Here is an 18,619-nt window from a genome sequence, read left to right as displayed (position 1 = left end):
AAATAGGTCAAGTTACGTGAAAAATAGAAGGATTCCTAATGTTAAGTTACTTTGTACATACTTTGTAAATAAACAGAGGTTATCTCAAATATTTGTTTTATTATTCTAATCCTTGGGGATTTGATGGTGCCGATATAGTGTTTGGATTTTTGTTGACCAAACCACTGCCACGGCTAGGTATTTAAAGTGGGTCCGTCGAACAACGCACTAGAAGTTATGAATACACATCGCTACCAGCCAAATCCACAAGGATGATCCCTTTTTAAATTCGTGTGTTTAGTATAAACACACGTTTATACTAAAGGAACAACAAACCCGTTGCATTGTAAACGCTCACGAAAGAGATCTAATTATCTCAACACAAACAATCATCATATTTAAATCTTATTGTATATCTGAACGGTTTATCCGAATCACCACCAACAATTAATGTAACGCATCATTGCAAAAAAAAAGAATAAAAATAGAAGTTTTAGAATGACTCCATTAAACAAAAGAAAGAATAGGTACGACCTGACGTTTATGATGGACGTTGACTCCACGCGGTCGCTGACCTTGCCGTTGCGTTCATCACGTCCGCCATTTTGTCTAGCGGCAAGCGGGCCTCCAAAGATTCACGCCGCTAGCAGCATGCTACTCGACGCGTGCAAATGGATAGATGTAGGAGTAGACTCAGGTTCCAAAATGTTCTAATAATGACCAAAGGTCTTAAAACCGGCGTTTTAGATGGTTACAACCAATTCACGTTTCATTATAATGACGTGGTTGTAACAAGAAGAAGTGTGATTAAATTAGATTAAGTTTATAGGTTACTTGTTAATTTTTATGGATTCATCATTTCTTTAAATTATATATTTAAATTTTAAATTTTTAAATTTCCATCCTTAAAAGGATATCCCGCCCTAGTTCCCAGTAGGTAGCCATCTTAACATCTCACGAGAAATTTCCATGGTTATCCGGAACAAGTATCTTACATCACTGACTCTAAACAAATTTAATGTTTGAACTCTACTACATGACGTCTCTAAATTTTCAGCCAGCAAAAAGCAGGAACTCGAACGTGCCCGAGTATATATCGAGAAGATAACTCTTCTTCATCAGGGACCTTCTACATAAAAAAAGCTCTCACCAATCGCAAGGATGTAAAGTTACCGATTCATTCCCCTTCCAGAATACAACCAACAAACTGCACAGATAATATGTGACATTTGTTTTTAAAGTCGGTTTCGGATTCCATACCTTTCGTTACTTATGGAATTCCTCTAACCATATATTAAGTCTATATACACATACAGATTATAAAGCTCCAACTACTTGTCCATATTCTTTAGACTGAGCCCAGCACACAGATTATGAAACTCCAACTAACTTTCCATATTTGTTCGTCTGAGCACTTTTATATAAGCGCCATCTAGCAACGGACCTCGTAATCTCTACGAAATTCATCGATGTCGCTGCCTTTCGAAACAACCCTAGAGGTTCCAAATTTAACCACCAAAAATAAAAATCCACGGCGTTACAATGACTGTGGCAATCCGGGGGTCCGAGGATCCGCTAGCCGGCAGGGATGTCGACTGCGACGCCACGCGTTTCGCCTTCGTCCTCCTTTTGGAGGCGGCGACCACGGTGGGCTCGGACTGTTGGGCGGGCGGCGCTGGTGGCTGCTCGTCAGTAGGTTGGCTGGCGGCAGTGGGAAACGCCGAGGACGTCGCGCAGCGACGCGTGCGGGCGCGCTTGCGTCGGCGCTTTGCGCTGGGCTGCTGCCCAGGCTGGTTGGCGGCAGCCATGAGCGAGCCCGAAGCGTCGGCCTCAGTTGCGGCGGCTGGAGCAGCGAATGCAGTGGTGCACGGGGCGGCGGCACGTGGTGCGGTTGCAGTGCGTGCTACAGTATACCTGCACGTTTATTTCGGCTCTCCTTCCGGAAGACCGGACAGTTGGCACTATTGGCGGTATGTGCGCCCTTGCAGTTGGCGCACGTCGGGGCTCGTCACGTGGGCGTGGGCAGTCCCTGGCGGGGTGGTTCCCACCACAGCACACGCAAGCTGTGGGCCTATGGCAGCAATGGGAAACTGTGCCGGAACTGCTGGCACTTGTGACATTGGGCGGGCCCCTTGCGTCCACGCCAGGATTCAATAGTAATGCCCGGCATACAGAGAAGCTCGCGCACATCGTATATGCCGGGAATGAGCCCTGGAGTCCTCTGCAGCTGCGCAAACAGCAGGCATCCCGGTCTACCCGGGCGGGCGGGAATCGCTCGCACGTGCTCCGGGACGTACCCAAGCTCGCGCAGCTCTTTTTCAACTAGTGCTGGCTCGGTATTGGCCGGCAGGCCACGGATTGCTACCTTGACGCTGCGTTGGGCGGGTAGCGAGTAACAGACAGGGGACTTCCTACCTCGGGTATTGCTCGGCGAGCTCGCGGCAGGATATGATCCGTCCGTCCGTGATTAGGGAATTCGGGAGTATTTATATAGGTCGGATGTGGAGGGGATACAGACGTGGAGAGTGAGGATTGGTAACTTACTCGTATCTCTTCTCTCGGACCCGCATGGGTCCGGGGGGGAAGCACGTTCGAGGCGTACTGTTAGTTTCGGCTTCTCGGTGTTTATAAAAAAAAACACTTTGTTAACTGAAACTGAGTTTTAAAATGAAATGAAAATGCAGTCTTTGGAGAATCTTCTTCATTCATGGGAATCTGATGGAATCCAGAGGCTAGGTCTAATGTGGAAAAATATTTACTGTGTCCTAATTGATCCAGTATTTCGGTGATATTAGGGATAGAGTAAGCATCGCCTACAGTGATGTCATTTAATTTCCTATAGTCAACGACAATACGCCATTTCATTTGGCCAGAAGCATCGAGTTTCTTAGGAACGATCCATATTGGAGAAGACCATGGAGAATTAGAAGGCTTTATAATTTTCTGATCTAGCATTTTTTGAATCTGTTTGTTAACTTCCTCTTTGTGGCATTCTGGATACCTGTAGCTTTTGACATGAATGGGCTGAGAAGAAGTAGTTTTAATTTCGTGACGTAGAGTGTTAGTATGAGAAAGGATATCGCCATTAAGATAAAATAGGTCGGAATACTCTTGACAAAGGTTTAGGAGTGCTTTTGACTCTTCTGAGTTTAAGTGAGATGACCTGATTTGACTTCTAACTTCTTTATTACAATCTGAAAATTTTGAGAGTGAATTTACATTAACATTGTTAATAAAGTTAGTCTCTATTTCCTGGAATGTATCGCAGGGATGAAGTTCGACGCAAAAGGTTTGAATTTTGACTTCTGTATTTGTCGTATTTAATATAGAAACGTTTACATGATTATTAGGCTTGACTGTAGTCAAGCAACTGGACAAGTATACTCCTTTTTGAATTTGCGATTTTTCAATGTAGCCAGTTTTTATTTCTGGATTGATGACATTGCATTCTATCATCATTTCACATCGGGCAGGTATTAAATATTGAGGTTTTGTAAAAAAGATTTTGATTTGGTGTTGACCAATATGTAGAGCGTTTTTACCATATTGTATAATGCAATTATTATTTTTCAAGAAATCGTTACCTATTATGCCATCGAAATTAAATCCAAGGGATTCAGATACAAGGTGGAATTTACTATAAATTGTTAGTAACTTTTCTAATCTAATATCTAGTTGAAAATGGCCAAAACTTTCTGAGTATTGGGCTGTTTCAACTATGCCTTTAAATTGAATTTTTTCGGATATGAGTTCAGGTTGTTTTGATAGCGAAGTCCTTTTGATTAAGGATATGCTTGATCCTGAATCTATTAAAAGTATTAACGGTTTACTTGAGTATTTTGAATGAACATAAATATGTGGTAAATGAACTTTATCATTATATTGAATTTTATAAATTGTTTCGGAGCTAGATTTTGCTATTATATTTTTCGTAGAAGTTTTACGGGTTTTGGTATAAATATTATTTTTCTTAGTATTTTTATGAGTGAGTTTAGAGGATTTAGTAGGTTCAATAGGCTGAGTAGATTCGATGGACGTTTTGGATATCGTGGGTTTGTTAGATACAGTGAAATTAGTAGATACAGTGGAATCAGTGGATACGGCGGAATCAGTGAGTACATTAGAACTAGTAGATGCTGTGGAATTAGTAGAATCAGTGAATTTAGTAGAAATAGTAGAATCAGTGGATTTAGTAGGATTTTCACGGTCATGGGTTTGGGGCTGGTTACCCTGTTCGTTGGCGCGTGTAATAAATGTATTATTTTGTTCATAATTGACTGTATGATGAAAATAGGAATTAATATTATTCTTAGCGTCATTTTGTACCTGGGGTCCTGAGCGACGCAAACATGGAACCCTAATTAGTTAAAAAAGTTGTCCTCAGGTATGTTATGTGAGTTATTCTGGGGACTATTTTCGTAAAGATTATGTACTTTATTATTCTGATTTTGAGGAATTTGGCGCTTGGCATGGTTGTATTGCCGTTTTCGGCATTGGCTTATATCGTGGCCTAAATTTTTGCAATATCTGCAAATTATTTCTTTAGGAGGTGGTGTTTGTGAATAATGAGTTATCTGTTTATCTTGCGCATGGTATGAGTTAGATTTATAAGGAAATGGTTTGGTTTGGTTTGAACTAGAAGAATGAGGAGTTGACGGAAAAGCCGCTTTATGCACAGATTGATTAAAATAGTTCGATCGGTTCGGCCTATGTTCTATGGGTCTCTTTGATGACTGGGCGAGATTGTAAAATTTTTCCTCTTGAATCGCTAGGTTAATAGCTTCCGCGAGGTTACAAGGGTCCCTACACCTAAGAATATTAGAAATATGGCTTGGTAAACCTAACAAAAAGGTGTGCAAGGCGAGATCTTCCGTGTCGGCAAGTCTCCCTTTTATTTCGCCAGGATCCTTAGTAGAATGAGAAATATCAGTTTGTAATCTGGTTAAGAATGTTTCGAGACGCAAACTGTATTCTAAGATGGTTTCATTTGGTTTCATCTTGCAGTTTTGGAGGTCTAAAAGTAGGTGGCTTCGGTGTTTAGTTTCACCAAAATTGGATTTTAAAAATTGTTTTAGCTCAAACCAATCATCAAACACCTTCAATGAGCAGGCTATTTCGGCTTTCCCTTCTAATTGTGAAAGAATATACTGGAAGAGGATGTTTGCATTTGTAGGATTTACTAAGCGAAGGGCGTTTTCAGAGTTTCTTATGAATGATGTTAGTTTGTTTCCGTCGAAAGGTTTTATGAATCGGGTTAAATCGCTAAAATTCATTCTAAGGGATTCTGCGGGGGAAATTTGGAGTGGAGCGGGTGTTTCTTCCCGTTTTGCCATAATAACTTAATATTTTACGCAATAACAGAAAATAAACCAGTGTAATAAAGTCAATGACTCGAAAAAATTACTCACAGTAGTACAAGAATCGGTGTCATTGATGAGTCGGCGAATTAATCGGAGCAGCGGCGCAGTGTGTTGCAACGCCGGGTGAGTCGATCTGGGTCGCGCGTGCAATCCCGCACGCCTCGTCGCGATGGAGGTGATGTTTGAGGAGTCTGGACCGCGTGCCAGCACCTCTCGGCTGGGCAGTGAACCCTCGGGAACGACAGGGTATGGCACGATGTGGTCTTATTGTCGGAGTAGCTGGGATTCTGGCTATCCGTCTGTCAGAGAGATCAGGAACGGCAGCAGGGCAGGCAGCTTGGCTCGGAGAACTATAGTTTCTGGACGTCGTCAGGAGTAGGCGTCCAACAGGAATAAATCCCGCTTTCTTCTGACACCAAATGTTAGTTTCGGCTTCTCGGTGTTTATAAAAAAAAACACTTTGTCAACTGAAACTGAGTTTTATTGTTTATAATTTAACTATAGTTCAAAATACGACAACAAACTCTATTACTATGGATCACTACGTTTCGCGACTCGCGAGGACCTGCAAAGGGTCTATAGGCGGCTAATATTATCAGGGGCTTAGCCTTGTTACTTAGTCCAGACCGGCGGACATAAACCAGGTCCGTAGCTGGACAGCAATTCGGCTAATCACCAGAACGACTGATTGTTTAGAGGCAGAGTTACGGTTTATAAAGCATATATATTGCTGACAGAACATTTATATCTGTCTCACAGCTCTGCATTACGAATATAGAATTTAGGGATGTAACAGTACGCCTCCTGCGTGCGGTTTCTCTCGCATTCTCCTACTGTAGAGCGGTCATTGGGTTACCCATTTGTAGGGTTTTTGATTTTTTCCTTCTTTGATTTAATTTTTCTTGCTGATTGCTCTGGACAGGAGTCTCACGATGGAGTCATTTGGCTTCTTTCTGCAAGAATGTCTCGTGGGAGAGCCCAGCGATCGGGCGGGCGTGCGTGCCATGGCGCTATTTCCCGTATATGTGGGTGTTGCGCCGTTTCGGTTTTAGCGTAGACTCGGATCGCCTGGTTGACGATGACCGAGTCTAAGTCCTCGATACGGAGGCCCCTGGCGATAGTCAGGTTCCTTACGTAACGAGGGGCGTTCACGATACGGCGCAGGGCCATGGACTGCTGTGCTCGTAGCGTCTTTCGGTTACTCTCCCGCGCGAAGGCATACCACGCAGGCGTGGCATACGTTAAGATGGAACGTACATAGGTGTTGTACGTTCCGTTTTTTATCTTCAGCGGTAGGCGCGAAGAGAGTACCGGCTTTAGAAGGTGGATCGTCACGCCAAGATATTTGGCGGTCTTGGACCAAGGTATGTCTTCATTTTGATATTTTAGCACTGGTGGATAGTGAATTCCCCTCATCACCATAGCCTGGGGTTTCTTAGGGTTTATCTTGAGTCTCCACTTTCGGTGCCATTCTGGGAGAGAGTCCAGCTGAGTCTGCATCTTGCGCAGTGCATGGTGGGTATTCATAGACGTGGAGATTTATGCTGCGTCATCCACATACAGCGCAAGATGTACCCCCGACTGGACTGGAATGTCGTCCGTGTATACCGAGTATAGCAGCGGGGACAGGCAACTCCCTTGCGGGACGCCTGCTCGGATCTCGTGCACCTCTGACAGTTCTTCGTCCACCCTGTCTTGGAGGAAGAATTTCACTATCTTCAGTTGCTGCTTTGGTATCGTCGTGTTCTTCGCTATCTTGTAGAGAAGTGGTAACTTATAACAACAACAAATCTTACTAATGGCATTGTTATGAGTTAGTAATTAGAGTTAGTGTGCATACTGTACTTAGGTATTAGTAGGTTAGAAATATAGATATCTTATTATATAACACCAGTTTACTGTAAATGTGTATAGGTAATTACATCAAATATTTCATGCGCCATTAGAATAACATCGCTAAGCAAAAATATTTAACAACTTAAATTGTGTCTACTACTTACTGTAAGAATACTGAATAGTTTTTTCACACTAATGATTGCTTTTTAACTCGTCGGAATAAGTAGAAAACACATATTTTCCTGAAATTAAAATCTATCAAGTATCCTGAAATCTATAAAGCATTTGGCTATTAATAATGAATTGTTTTTGTATTGCTGAAAAGTGTCCATATTTGTTATCCAGCACGAATTCTCTATAAATGCATTTGAAAAGTTATTTGTTGTTTAGTGGTATTACCAGAGACTATTTATAAGCTTATAGCATTATGTTAGCTGAACAAAGGAGTTTATTTATCTATCTTACTGTGTCCTGGTATAAAAAAAGAGCATACAGCAGCTTTCTGGGGATATTTCTGCAAGCCTTCAGTTTCGGCTGTCCCTAATTTGAACGGTTTGAATGAAATTTCACAAGTGCGTTGCCTGCCTCGCTACAGCTTGTAAGCCAGGATTCCAATGTTTCCATCGAGATCCTGGCTTTCGGATCACTACAGGCAGAAGGAATATGGGTTTTTGTAATCAAAAGCAAGTGGTTAATTTTGTAGGGGTTCGTTTACGCTGACGATGAATTTTGTAACTACAGTGTAGAGGAAAGCGTGCATACGATACGATAGTCACTTTCCGCAGCTCGCGCATTCCGGTCGTTTGTAACTAAACAATAAAGATATTTCCATACAAAAGTGTATCATTAATAGCAACCCCAGCAGTAGTACCATAGTTGCTAAAGTGGTGACCACCGACATTCCTAGTGAACACAGAACTTTTGGAAATTCAATAAATAAGGGAAGTGACTGACTTGTGTGACAGCAAAATGACAAATCCATCTACTTCGGTAGCAGCGACTTCAGAATTGGCCGCCATCACTCTTTCGTCAAAAATACCGGATTTCTGGACCGACCAGCCCAGGGTATGGTTTATACGGACGGAAGCAATGCTGGCACCACAGAAGTTATCAGACGACGCAAGATACGACTTGGTAGTGTCCAAACTCAACAAGGAAGCCATACAGCAGGTAACTAATCTATTAATAGAACCACCGCCAACGAAGAAATTCGATACCCTTAAAGCTCGCTTACTTAAAATATATGAAGAATCTAAAAACCGTCAGTTACAAAAGCTAATTAGCGAGATGGAACTCGGGGAGCAAAAACCATCCCAACTTCTTCCACGGATGAGGGAGCTAGCAAAGGATAACATCCCGGATGACACACTCCGTATCCTATGGCAAGGGCACCTGCCTAGTTCCGTACGGGCAGTGCTTGCAGTCTCCGAGATAAAAGAGCTGGAACACCTATCGTCAATCGCCGATAACGTATATGAGACTACGCGCACCACACACAACGTAAGCGAGATTACACAACCACCAACCACCGACACGAATAGGATTTTGGCAGAAATAGCCAAACTAACCGTGAAAGTGAATGAGCTCGAAAGATCAAGATCAAGATCGAGACCACGTCGCTGGAATTACGATCGTTCGCGTTCAGCATCTCGGACACGCGATCCTTCAGAACCGCGACGCACCCCGGACTCACCAGGTTGGCTCTGTTTCTATCACAACCGGTTCCGCGGCAAAGCTCGGAAATGCACGGAACCCTGCGCGTGGAAAAATCAGCCGGAAAACTAAATGAGGCACAGACATCGGCGGAGCTCTGTGCCATCTCACCGTGCAACCGCCTTCGCATCCTAGACACCAACAGTGGTATGCATTTTTTAATAGACACTGGTGCTAACATTTCAGTGTTACCTGTGAATAAAAAGTGTAACTCATTAGAACATAACGACTACAAGTTATACGCCGCTAACGGTTCAGAGATTAAAACATATGGTATAAAATCATTAGTATTCAATTTAAAGTTAAGACGACCATATCGATGGGATTTCATAATAGCAGACGTAAAACAACCGATTTTAGGTGCAGACTTTTTGAGTCACCATAAACTACTGGTTGACGTCGGCTCACGAAAACTCATTGATAGGGTTACAGACTTAAACGTTATAGCGTCAATAGTAAGTGTAAGTGAACCTTCAATATTATCTGTTAGTATAGATCAACCATATCGCGATTTGCTTTTGAAATTTCCTAGCATTACGAAGCCAATGTCATTCACGGGAACAGCATCAAGTTCGGTACAGCACTGTATTGAAACCACCGGACCACCTGTTTATGCACGGGCTAGACCGCTTCCACCCGATAGGTATAAACGCGTCAAAGCAGAATTTGAAAAAATGCAACAGCTAGGTATTTGTCGCCCCTCTAAAAGTGCGTGGGCGAGTCCTTTACATGTAGTTCAGAAGAAAAACGGTGACATTAGGCCATGTGGAGATTACCGTCGCCTCAACGCTATTACTAAACCTGACAGGTATCCTATTCCTCGTTTGCAGGATTTTACCTACATGTTGGCAAAAAAGAAAATTTTACTAAAATTGATGTAACTAGGGCTTACCATTGTATCGAAATCGCGCCTAATGATGTTGAAAAAGCTGCCCAAATTTTGCCGTTTGGATTGTTCGAGTTCACCCGTATGACATTCGGCCTACGTAACGCTGCCCAAACATTCCAACGTTTTATGGACTCCATTTTTAAAGAATTAGATTTTGTTTTCATTTATATAGACGACATACTCATCGCTAGTGAGGACGAAACACAACACCTCAAACACTTAGATATAGTATTTCAACGTTTAGCTAATTATAATATTACTATAAATCTCTCAAAATGTATGTTCGGTCAAGCTACTTTAGAATATTTAGGTTACCATGTTTCGCCTGAAGGAATTCGACCCTCCGACGATAAGGTTAAAGCGATCATAGAATATCCGAAACCGCAGACAGTGGAGGAGCTACGTCGATTCACGGGTATGATCAATTTTTATCGTGCTCATTTGCCCAATTCAGCTTCGTACCAGTCCCTATTTAACAAATATCTCGGGAGTACAAAAAAGAAAGATAAAACTAAAATTCAGTGGTCAGAAGACGCGAGTAAAGCATTTGAACAATGTAAGTTAAGTCTTAAACAGGCTACTACATTGGCACACCCACGGACTGATACGACGCTCGCTTTGATGACCGACAGTTCTGATTTTTGTGTAGGTTCTGTTTTACAACAGCAAGTGCATGGTGTGTGGGAACCTTTAGGATTCTTTTCAAAAAAGTTAACCACAGCTCAACAGAAATATTCAGCTTACGATCGTGAATTGTTAGCTATTTACATGTCAATAAAATATTTTCGAAAACTATTCGAAGGTCGTCAAATTTCAGTGTATACCGACCATAAACCGCTAACATACGCTTTTTCGAAGTTAGGTAAAGAATCAAACGAAACACCACGTAGAGTCAGACAATTATTATATGTCAGCGAATTCACGACAGACATACGTCATATAAGTGGACATAGCAACACGGTTGCCGACACATTATCACGTGTAGAAACAATCCATTGTCCTACAATTCTTGATTTCGATAAAATTGCAGAGTTGCAAGAAAACGATGCCTACGTGACTAACGCGAATAACTCCAATGCAATTTTAAAGAAATTCTCTTTACCGACTTGTAATAAAGCGGTATATTGTGATGTATCTTCTGAAACGGCTAGACCTTATATACCACAAGAGTTTAGGCGTGCAGCTTTCGAAAGCATACACAATCTTAGCCATCCCGGCATACGCGCTACTCGGAAACTAGTTACACAAAAATATTTTTGGCCAAGCATGAATATGGATATCAATGAATGGTCTAAGACATGCATTAGTTGTCAACGAGCTAAAATTGATCGTCATACAATTTCCAATTTAGAGCGTATTCTTAAGGTCGATCGCTTTGCTCATATTCATATAGATCTAATTACTTTACCAACATCTCGAGATGGATATAGATATTGCTTAACGGTAATAGATCGTTGCACACGCTGGCCAGAAGCTTTTCCTATTCGTGATATTAGCGCAGATACAGTAGCGAAAGTTTTGTACGAGAATTGGATATGTCGATACGGAAATCCAGTACAGATTACTACAGATCGTGGATCTCAGTTTGAAAGTTCTCTTTTTCAAAATCTTATGAAGTTACTAGGTATAAATAGGATACGAACGACAGCATATCATCCACAAGCTAACGGAGCTGTTGAACGCTGGCACAGGACTCTAAAAGCTGCTCTGATGGCACGCTTAAGTGATAAGTCCTGGGTTGAGGAGTTACCCACAGTTTTGCTAGGGTTAGGGCCGGCGCCCACTGCCGGCACGGCGTGGCATGACACGGCAGAGCATCCCGCGGCATGCAATGGCATCCTGCGGCGTGCAGTGGCATCCCGCGGCGTGCAATGGCATCCCGCGGTGTTCCGCATCCTGCTGAAAGCCCAGCCACTCTGGTTAGTTTTGCTCCGCGCGTATTCGAAGTTGGTTGTGTCGCAAAAGAACATTTTGTTGTGTCGTTATGGTTGACTGGGATTTAGTATTAATAGCACTTCTAGCTGAAGATGAAGAGAGACAAATAAGAACTGCTAATTTGACGAACAGACAACTCTGGGTGCATAATTTATGGAGAACAAGATCTACAAATGGTGAATTCAGCAACTTATTTAATGATTTGAGATACGACATCCGAAAATTCTATGATTATTACAGAATGGACTATGAAAAATTTGAAAAGTTAAGTGATTTGCTAAAATCGCATATAAAGAAAATCAAAACTAATTTTCGATCGCCTATACCTGTTACAGAGAGATTGTCTGTATGTCTAAGGTTAGTGCATATTACATGTTGCATGCGATGGGGCATAGAATTAGGCAAGATAAACTTAACCACTTCGGTTGAAACAGTTTAGCAGAATAACCTAACAAATTTTTGAGCAGTGACACCACGGAGCGTTTACTAATATTAAAATAAAAGTCTTGATTTATTTAGTAATTGTTTATTTTTATAATCAGCTATCTATGATCACAAATGTACCTACAGTACAGTATGATAAAAAGCGAAAGTATTATAAAAAATTTAGTTTTCATAATCCGGCAATTGAATATTGGAGTTATTGTCATATATATCACTATTATTTTGATGTCTGGATATAGGAGTAGGTATGTATTCTATATGAGTAGTACCATAGTTTGGTTCGGTGTTATATTGTTGTTCGGGCTTATTAAATGAAGAAAAATTGTGTAAAGGATTTCTTCTTTCGATAGTTGTATTATGGGTTCTGGCAACAGAAGTTGGTGCGTATTGCTGAGATGAATGAAATTCATTTGAAATATCGAATCCTGAACTTGATGTCGAAGGACGACTTCGCTGCACAACTGAACTTAACTCCACATTTTCCAAGTGCTTTATTTCTGCATCAGTAACAATACGTAAAACATCGCGTTTTATTTCAGCTTGTAATTTTGGTGACAAAGTCTTCGCTGTTGCCGCCATTGCTTGAAAAAATCTCTCCATAGGATGTTGTTCCTTCTTTTGGTTTTCAATGTATTTTTTTAATATTTCTGCTGTTGTTTCTGTATACTGTGTTTGCGATGACATGTATGATCGCTGACGAACATGTCTAGTTGGTCTAGAATCTGATGCATGGGATGAACACGACATTTGAGATACAGGCGATTGTGCTTCAGGAAAATTAACAGTTGATGCTGTTTTGGGAGGTTGTGTATTTTCGATATTCTGCGTATCTTCGGAAAGCTGTGTATCGTCGGAAGAAGAGTCTAAATTTGAGAGCTGAGGTCTATCTTGAAAAAACTTTTGCAGAAATTCAAGTTCCTTTTCAAATTTAATTGGTCGCTTCTTTTTTGCAGCGTCACCGCTTTTGGACACCCTGTTTTTTAAGGCTTTTCTATAATTGTTACGGTACGTTCACACGGAGACACGATTTGCCGAATCTTATTTTCATCGGATCTGGAAAAACCGAATGTTGTATTCACACAGCACATCTTGTTTGGCCGTATCCGACGGCCTCGTATCGGGATCTCGTGTGAACTCACCATCCGGCTTTTATTAGCAAGAGCGCGCACAGTTCCTCACGTTGATTTGGAAGCGATGGACGTGAACAGTCTTGCTATACTATACTGGTATTATCGCCGTCAGCGTCGTAGAAAAAGATTGTGGTTAAACCCAATAGTACAAAGAAGATCAACAGTTGGTGCCTTTACAACTCTAATGCAGCAGTTAAGAAATGATCCACAAAAATTTTTTAACTACTTTAGAATGACTATACCTACATTTGATAATCTTTTGAAAAAAGTGGAAAAAGATTTGAAAAAGCGTGATACAAATATGAGGAAAAGCATTAGACCAGAAGAAAAATTAGCGATATGTATAAGGTAATATTGAAATACTGTATTTTATTATAATTAAATTTATTAAAAATATGATTAAGACATTATAGACAATCGCTTGGTAGGTACACAGTTTGAAGTTTCCCAACTACATATTATGAAAGTCTGGTAAATCAGAAGCATTCGATTGAATACTTTGAGACTCTGGTGATGCTTGGTACTGCGATGTAAAATAGCCTTGTGATTGTGCCACATTTGGTTGATAGTTGTATGTTGATGAGTGTGCAGGAGACCATTCATTTCGGTTCTTTATATTTTGCAATAAATTTAAGACGCCTGATTGAAATTCTAATGTTTGATTATCGTTTAGCGTTGCCAATGATGGAAGTAGACTTTTAAAGAAAAACAAATTACGGTCTTCTTTCATTTCTTCCTTCTTGTTGCATTCCATTTGATAATCTATAAACTCACTCATTTTCTTATCAAACACGTTTAAATTCTGCCTCGATGGTTTGCTTTTTTTTCTTTTTGAACCACCTACTAAATTTTCATTATCAATTTCTTGTTGACTTTCATCTGTAGCATCTTGATTATTTGCGACATCTTCACCGAATAAATTGTCCTGAGCCATCGCACTGTCATGGGTAACATCTGATGTAACTGTAGCGGCTGTACTATCGTCTGCTGGGTTTGGTGTAACAATAGTTGCACTATCATGTGTGTCAGCTGGCGACACAATTTTTTTTAAGAACAACATTTGACGATGATAAACGTAGGCTCTCGGACATGTCGCAGACGATCCTGATTTTTTTGATTTCTTTTTCTCATTAATACTCCTCATCCAGCTGTCTCTAATATTAGTCCACTTCTTTACGATCGATTTAGCTGAAAAATATAATTAAATTTACTTGCAGATATATGGCTTCTGGGTGTTCATACAAGGATTTACATTACGCCTACCGAGTCGGAGTGTCTACGATCAGTAACATTATTAAGGAAGTAACGAATGCTATTTGGAACAATTTGCATGGGGAGTTTATGACATTACCCAACACAATATCTGACTGGGAATATATCGCCAATGGATTTAATACTAGAGCAAACTTTCCCCATTGCATTGGTGCAGTGGACGGTAAACATATTAGGATAAAAAAGCCAAACAACAGTGGTTCCATGTTTATGAATTACAAAGATTTCTTTTCCATCGTATTATTAGCAGTGGTTGATTCATATTATAAATTTACATACATCTGTGTGGGCTCGTATGGAAAAGAATGCGATTCGACAATATTCAAGGAGTGTACTTTTTGGAAAAAACTAATAGATGGTGATTTGCAATTACCGGCAGCATGTCCACTGACAAACGATTCCGATTTATCGATTCCGTTTGTAGTAATAGGCGATGAAGGTTTTGGCTTGCATCAACATTTGATGAGACCTTACGGCGGAAACCATTTGGATAGAAACAAAAGAATATATAACTACAGATTAACCAGAGCTCGACGCTATGTTGAGTGCGCCTTTGGGATATTAGCTAACAAGTGGCGAATATTTCATCGTCCACTGGATGTTGATACCAGCACAGCAATATCGATTGTAAAGGCTTGCACTGTACTTCATAATTTTATAATAGATATGGAAGGTGTACAGTCGAACATAGAAACAACAAGCAATGTATCATCAGTGGTTAACGTGTTCACAGATGCACCCAATGAACAAAATAGTACACGAGGTGGACGATGTGCTAATGTTATACGATCTGAATTCACAAATTATTTTATTTCTACAGCAGGAGCTGTGCCTTGGCAAGACGAATCAATCTAACGTTAATTTTGTAACACACTGCTAATGTACAAATACTTAACCTGTTTACTTTAAAAAATTACAAACTTACCATAATCCTGCCTGTTTTTCTCCTCCATTTCTTCAAAATCTTCATTTAAATTTATACATATTTCTCGCCAGCCAGCAGTTCTCAAGTTTTTATCCTTGTATATTTCGAGAGTTTTGTCCCATAAAACTGGCCGATTTTGGACAAGAGAAATTAAATTTTCAACGTTTATATTTTTCGTCGTCATAGCGAGCGGTCAGTCAAAGCGGGCGAAAAGAACTGGCGACTGGCAAGCGCACGTGCAGTGTGTCCCTCCCGCCCACCCCTCCTTCCCAGCTTGTGCGACGCATTCGGTTTCAAGATCCGACAAAAAACCGAATCTACCCCTGCGTGTATCGTATGAACGCATCTATTGAATGCCCTATACCACTGTATCGGATCTGCATTTTGCAGTATCGCCGGATCGGTTTGTAGTCGCAAAATCGGATGTCAACTTCAGCAAGATTCGGCTTTTTTGTCGTGTCTTGAAACCGAATGCATGTGTGAACTCCTTCATTGAAATACTTATGCCACTAAACCGAATCCTGCAAAAAACCGATTCGGTAGCACGCCGTGTGAACGTGGCGTTACGGCCCGTTCACACATGGGAGTCCGTTTTACTGGTACATTTTTAACGGATACGTCATAAATTTATGCTCTGTTCACACATAGGCACCGTATAACGTTCAACGGATCCGTCATTACTGGATGCGATGTGTGAACAGAAAACTCGCAGTATACCGCCGCTATTCTACAAGGATGGACGCTGTCGTGTTGTATTGGTACTATCGTCGGAGAAGGAAGATTCGACGTTATTGGCAGCATCCACTTATGGCCCAAAGATCTAAAGAGGGTGCTTACAGTTTACTTATGAGTCAGTTACGAGGTGATGAATCGAAATTTTTCAATTACTTTCGTATGTCGATGTCTACTTTTGATGAACTTCTTAAACTATTGGAAAAGGATTTAAAAAAGCAAGATACTCGTTGGAGGAAAAGTATCTGCCCAGAAGAAAAACTAGCGATATTTTTAAGGTACGTACTTTTATTTTTAAAACTCAGACAGATCTAACGTAGCATCACTGTATACAGATTGTAATGGCGATAGTGCACTATCAGTAGACTGTGGTCTGCTAGCATCACTGTATACAGGTTGTACTGGCGATAGTGCACTATCAGTAGGCTGTGGTCTGCTAAAATAGCCCTGGGATTGATAGTGACTAGCACCAGATGTTTGTGTATAGGCTGACCAGTCATAAGTTGACTGGCCAACTCTTCTACGTTTAATATTTTGTAATAGGTTTAACACCCCTGACTGGAATTCCAAAGTTTGGTCATCATCAAGCAAAGCCAAGGACGGCAAAATACCTTTGAAGAACGATAAATTGCGATCATCCTGCTCAATTTTCTTCGGTTTTATCTGATAGTCAATGTAGGACATCATTTTGGCATCAATTTCATTAAAATTTCTTTTGGCTGGTGCTCTGCGTTTTGGCGGGGGGGCTAGATTTTGTTTGTCCTTTTGACTGTCATTGTCAAGTTGTGTCATTGCAGTAACACTGTCATCTTCGTTTGTAGGTTCATTCGATGTCGTGGTGTCATCTTCGATGTGTTCATTAGTTTGTTTAGCAGAGACGCTTTCGTGCGTTTCACCAGCAGCAACTACTTTTTTCAAAAACAGCATCTGATTATGGTATTTGTAGGGCTTCGTGTTTGAGACAGCGGAACCAGACGTCTTGCAATTCTTTTTATCTTTTAGTGTTCTCACCCAGGCATCTCTCATCTGTCTCCACTTTTTCATAACAAGTTTTCCTAAAACAAGTAATAAAACAATTAATTTTATTTTCAGGTATGCAGCATCCGGGTGTTCATTTAAAGATCTTCATTACACCTATCGCGTTGGTGTATCGACTGTTAGCAACATTATTAAAGAAGTTTCAAGATGCATATGGAACAATTTAAGTGTAAAATTTATGCGACTTCCTACATCCGTCGACGAATGGGAACAGATAGCAAGTGGATTTAACAAAAAAGCTAATTTTCCCCACTGTCTCGGAGCTGTCGACGGAAAACATATCCGACTTAAAAAACCACTAAATAGCGGTTCACTGTATATCAATTACAAGGATTTCTTTTCCATCATATTATTAGCGATCGTAGACTCCGACTATCGCTTTGTATACGTCAGTCTCGGATCTTATGGAAAAGAATGCGATTCATCAATATTCAAGGAGACAACATTTTGGAAAATGATGCTAGACGGCAGTCTACAAATACCAGCACCATGCCCATTAACAAGAGACTCAGAAACGCGAGTTCCTTATGTGGTCATTGGAGACGAAGGTTTCGGATTACACGAAAATTTACTAAGACCGTTTGGCGGGACGCATCTGGACAAAAATAAGCGAATATTCAACTATCGTTTGACTAGAGCTAGGAGATACGTTGAATGTGCCTTCGGTATCTTAGCTAATAAGTGGAGAATATTCCATCGGCCTCTAGACATCGATAAAACAACAGCTGTATGGACTGTTAAGGCATGTACTATTCTACACAACTTTATAAGGGACAAGGAGGGCTCAAACAGTGATAATAACGTATCTGAAGAATTTAGTTTCGAAAACCTACCCCATGAAGTAAGAACACGAGGTGGTAATACTGCTAATTTAGTTCGAACAGAATTCGTGAACTATTTCATGTCCAAAGCTGGATCAGTTCCATGGCAGGATGAAGCTATTTAGAATGTAATTAAATAATAAAACAGACACTTACCGAACTCTTGTCTTTGTCTTTGTTCCATAGCCTCAAAATCCTCCATTAGAATAATGCATATTTCTCGCCAACCTGCAATACTTGCAGTATTGTCTTTGTATTTATCCAGCGTCTTGTCCCAAAGGACTGGCCTATCTTCCACCAAACTAATTAACATTTCCTTGTCTATTAACTTTTCCCACTCCTTGGTTGACATGGTTGATCAGTGATTATAATAATTATTACACACAATGGACGCGCGCGTTCTCTAGGAATGTACAATGGAAAATAGTCAAACAACTCGCATCACTCCCCCTCCTACACCCCGCACACACCGCCCGCCACGCACACAGTATCAATCCGTTAAAATTCTACGTATCCGTATATTTTTACTGTTCCGGCGTCCAATA

At 40.8% G+C, this 18,619-nt stretch overlaps 4 protein-coding genes across 5 annotated transcripts in view; 2 read left to right on the top strand and 2 right to left on the bottom strand.

Annotated features, from left to right (window-relative positions):
* Window positions 1-18,619, top strand: part of LOC128199405 (uncharacterized) — a 58,082-nt gene that overhangs the window by 29,866 nt on the left and 9,597 nt on the right. The window lies entirely within an intron of this gene.
* Window positions 12,199-18,234, top strand: LOC128199401 (uncharacterized). 2 transcript variants are annotated; one of them, XR_008252048.1, is made up of 3 exons: window positions 12,199-13,634; window positions 14,504-16,493; window positions 17,308-18,234. XR_008252048.1 is itself a non-coding variant. In XM_052888722.1 (2 exons), the coding sequence occupies exons 1-2, from the start codon at window positions 16,168-16,170 to the stop codon at window positions 18,197-18,199; spliced, it is 1,218 nt and encodes a 405-aa protein (XP_052744682.1). In that variant the 5' UTR covers window positions 16,069-16,167; the 3' UTR covers window positions 18,200-18,234. The 2 variants fall into 2 exon arrangements, 1 of the variants encoding a protein (XP_052744682.1); XM_052888722.1 differs by lacking the exon at window positions 12,199-13,634 and having other exon boundaries at window positions 16,069-16,493.
* LOC128199407 (uncharacterized) lies at window positions 13,654-15,667 on the bottom strand. The gene is made up of 2 exons (XM_052888730.1): window positions 15,484-15,667; window positions 13,654-14,474 (listed from the first exon to the last, which is right to left on the bottom strand). Exons 1-2 carry the CDS (start codon window positions 15,665-15,667, stop codon window positions 13,738-13,740), a joined length of 921 nt encoding a protein of 306 aa, XP_052744690.1. The 3' UTR covers window positions 13,654-13,737.
* On the bottom strand, window positions 16,486-18,538 carry LOC128199406 (uncharacterized). The gene is made up of 2 exons (XM_052888729.1): window positions 18,231-18,538; window positions 16,486-17,270 (listed from the first exon to the last, which is right to left on the bottom strand). Exons 1-2 carry the CDS (start codon window positions 18,424-18,426, stop codon window positions 16,510-16,512), a joined length of 957 nt encoding a protein of 318 aa, XP_052744689.1. The 5' UTR covers window positions 18,427-18,538; the 3' UTR covers window positions 16,486-16,509.

This window comes from Bicyclus anynana, chromosome 23, assembly GCF_947172395.1.
Source record: "Bicyclus anynana chromosome 23, ilBicAnyn1.1, whole genome shotgun sequence".
NCBI classification, from domain to species: Eukaryota; Metazoa; Arthropoda; class Insecta; order Lepidoptera; family Nymphalidae; genus Bicyclus; species Bicyclus anynana.
The sequence above is the reverse complement of the archived record's forward strand: the minus strand, read 5'-3'. Positions and strand labels throughout refer to the sequence as shown.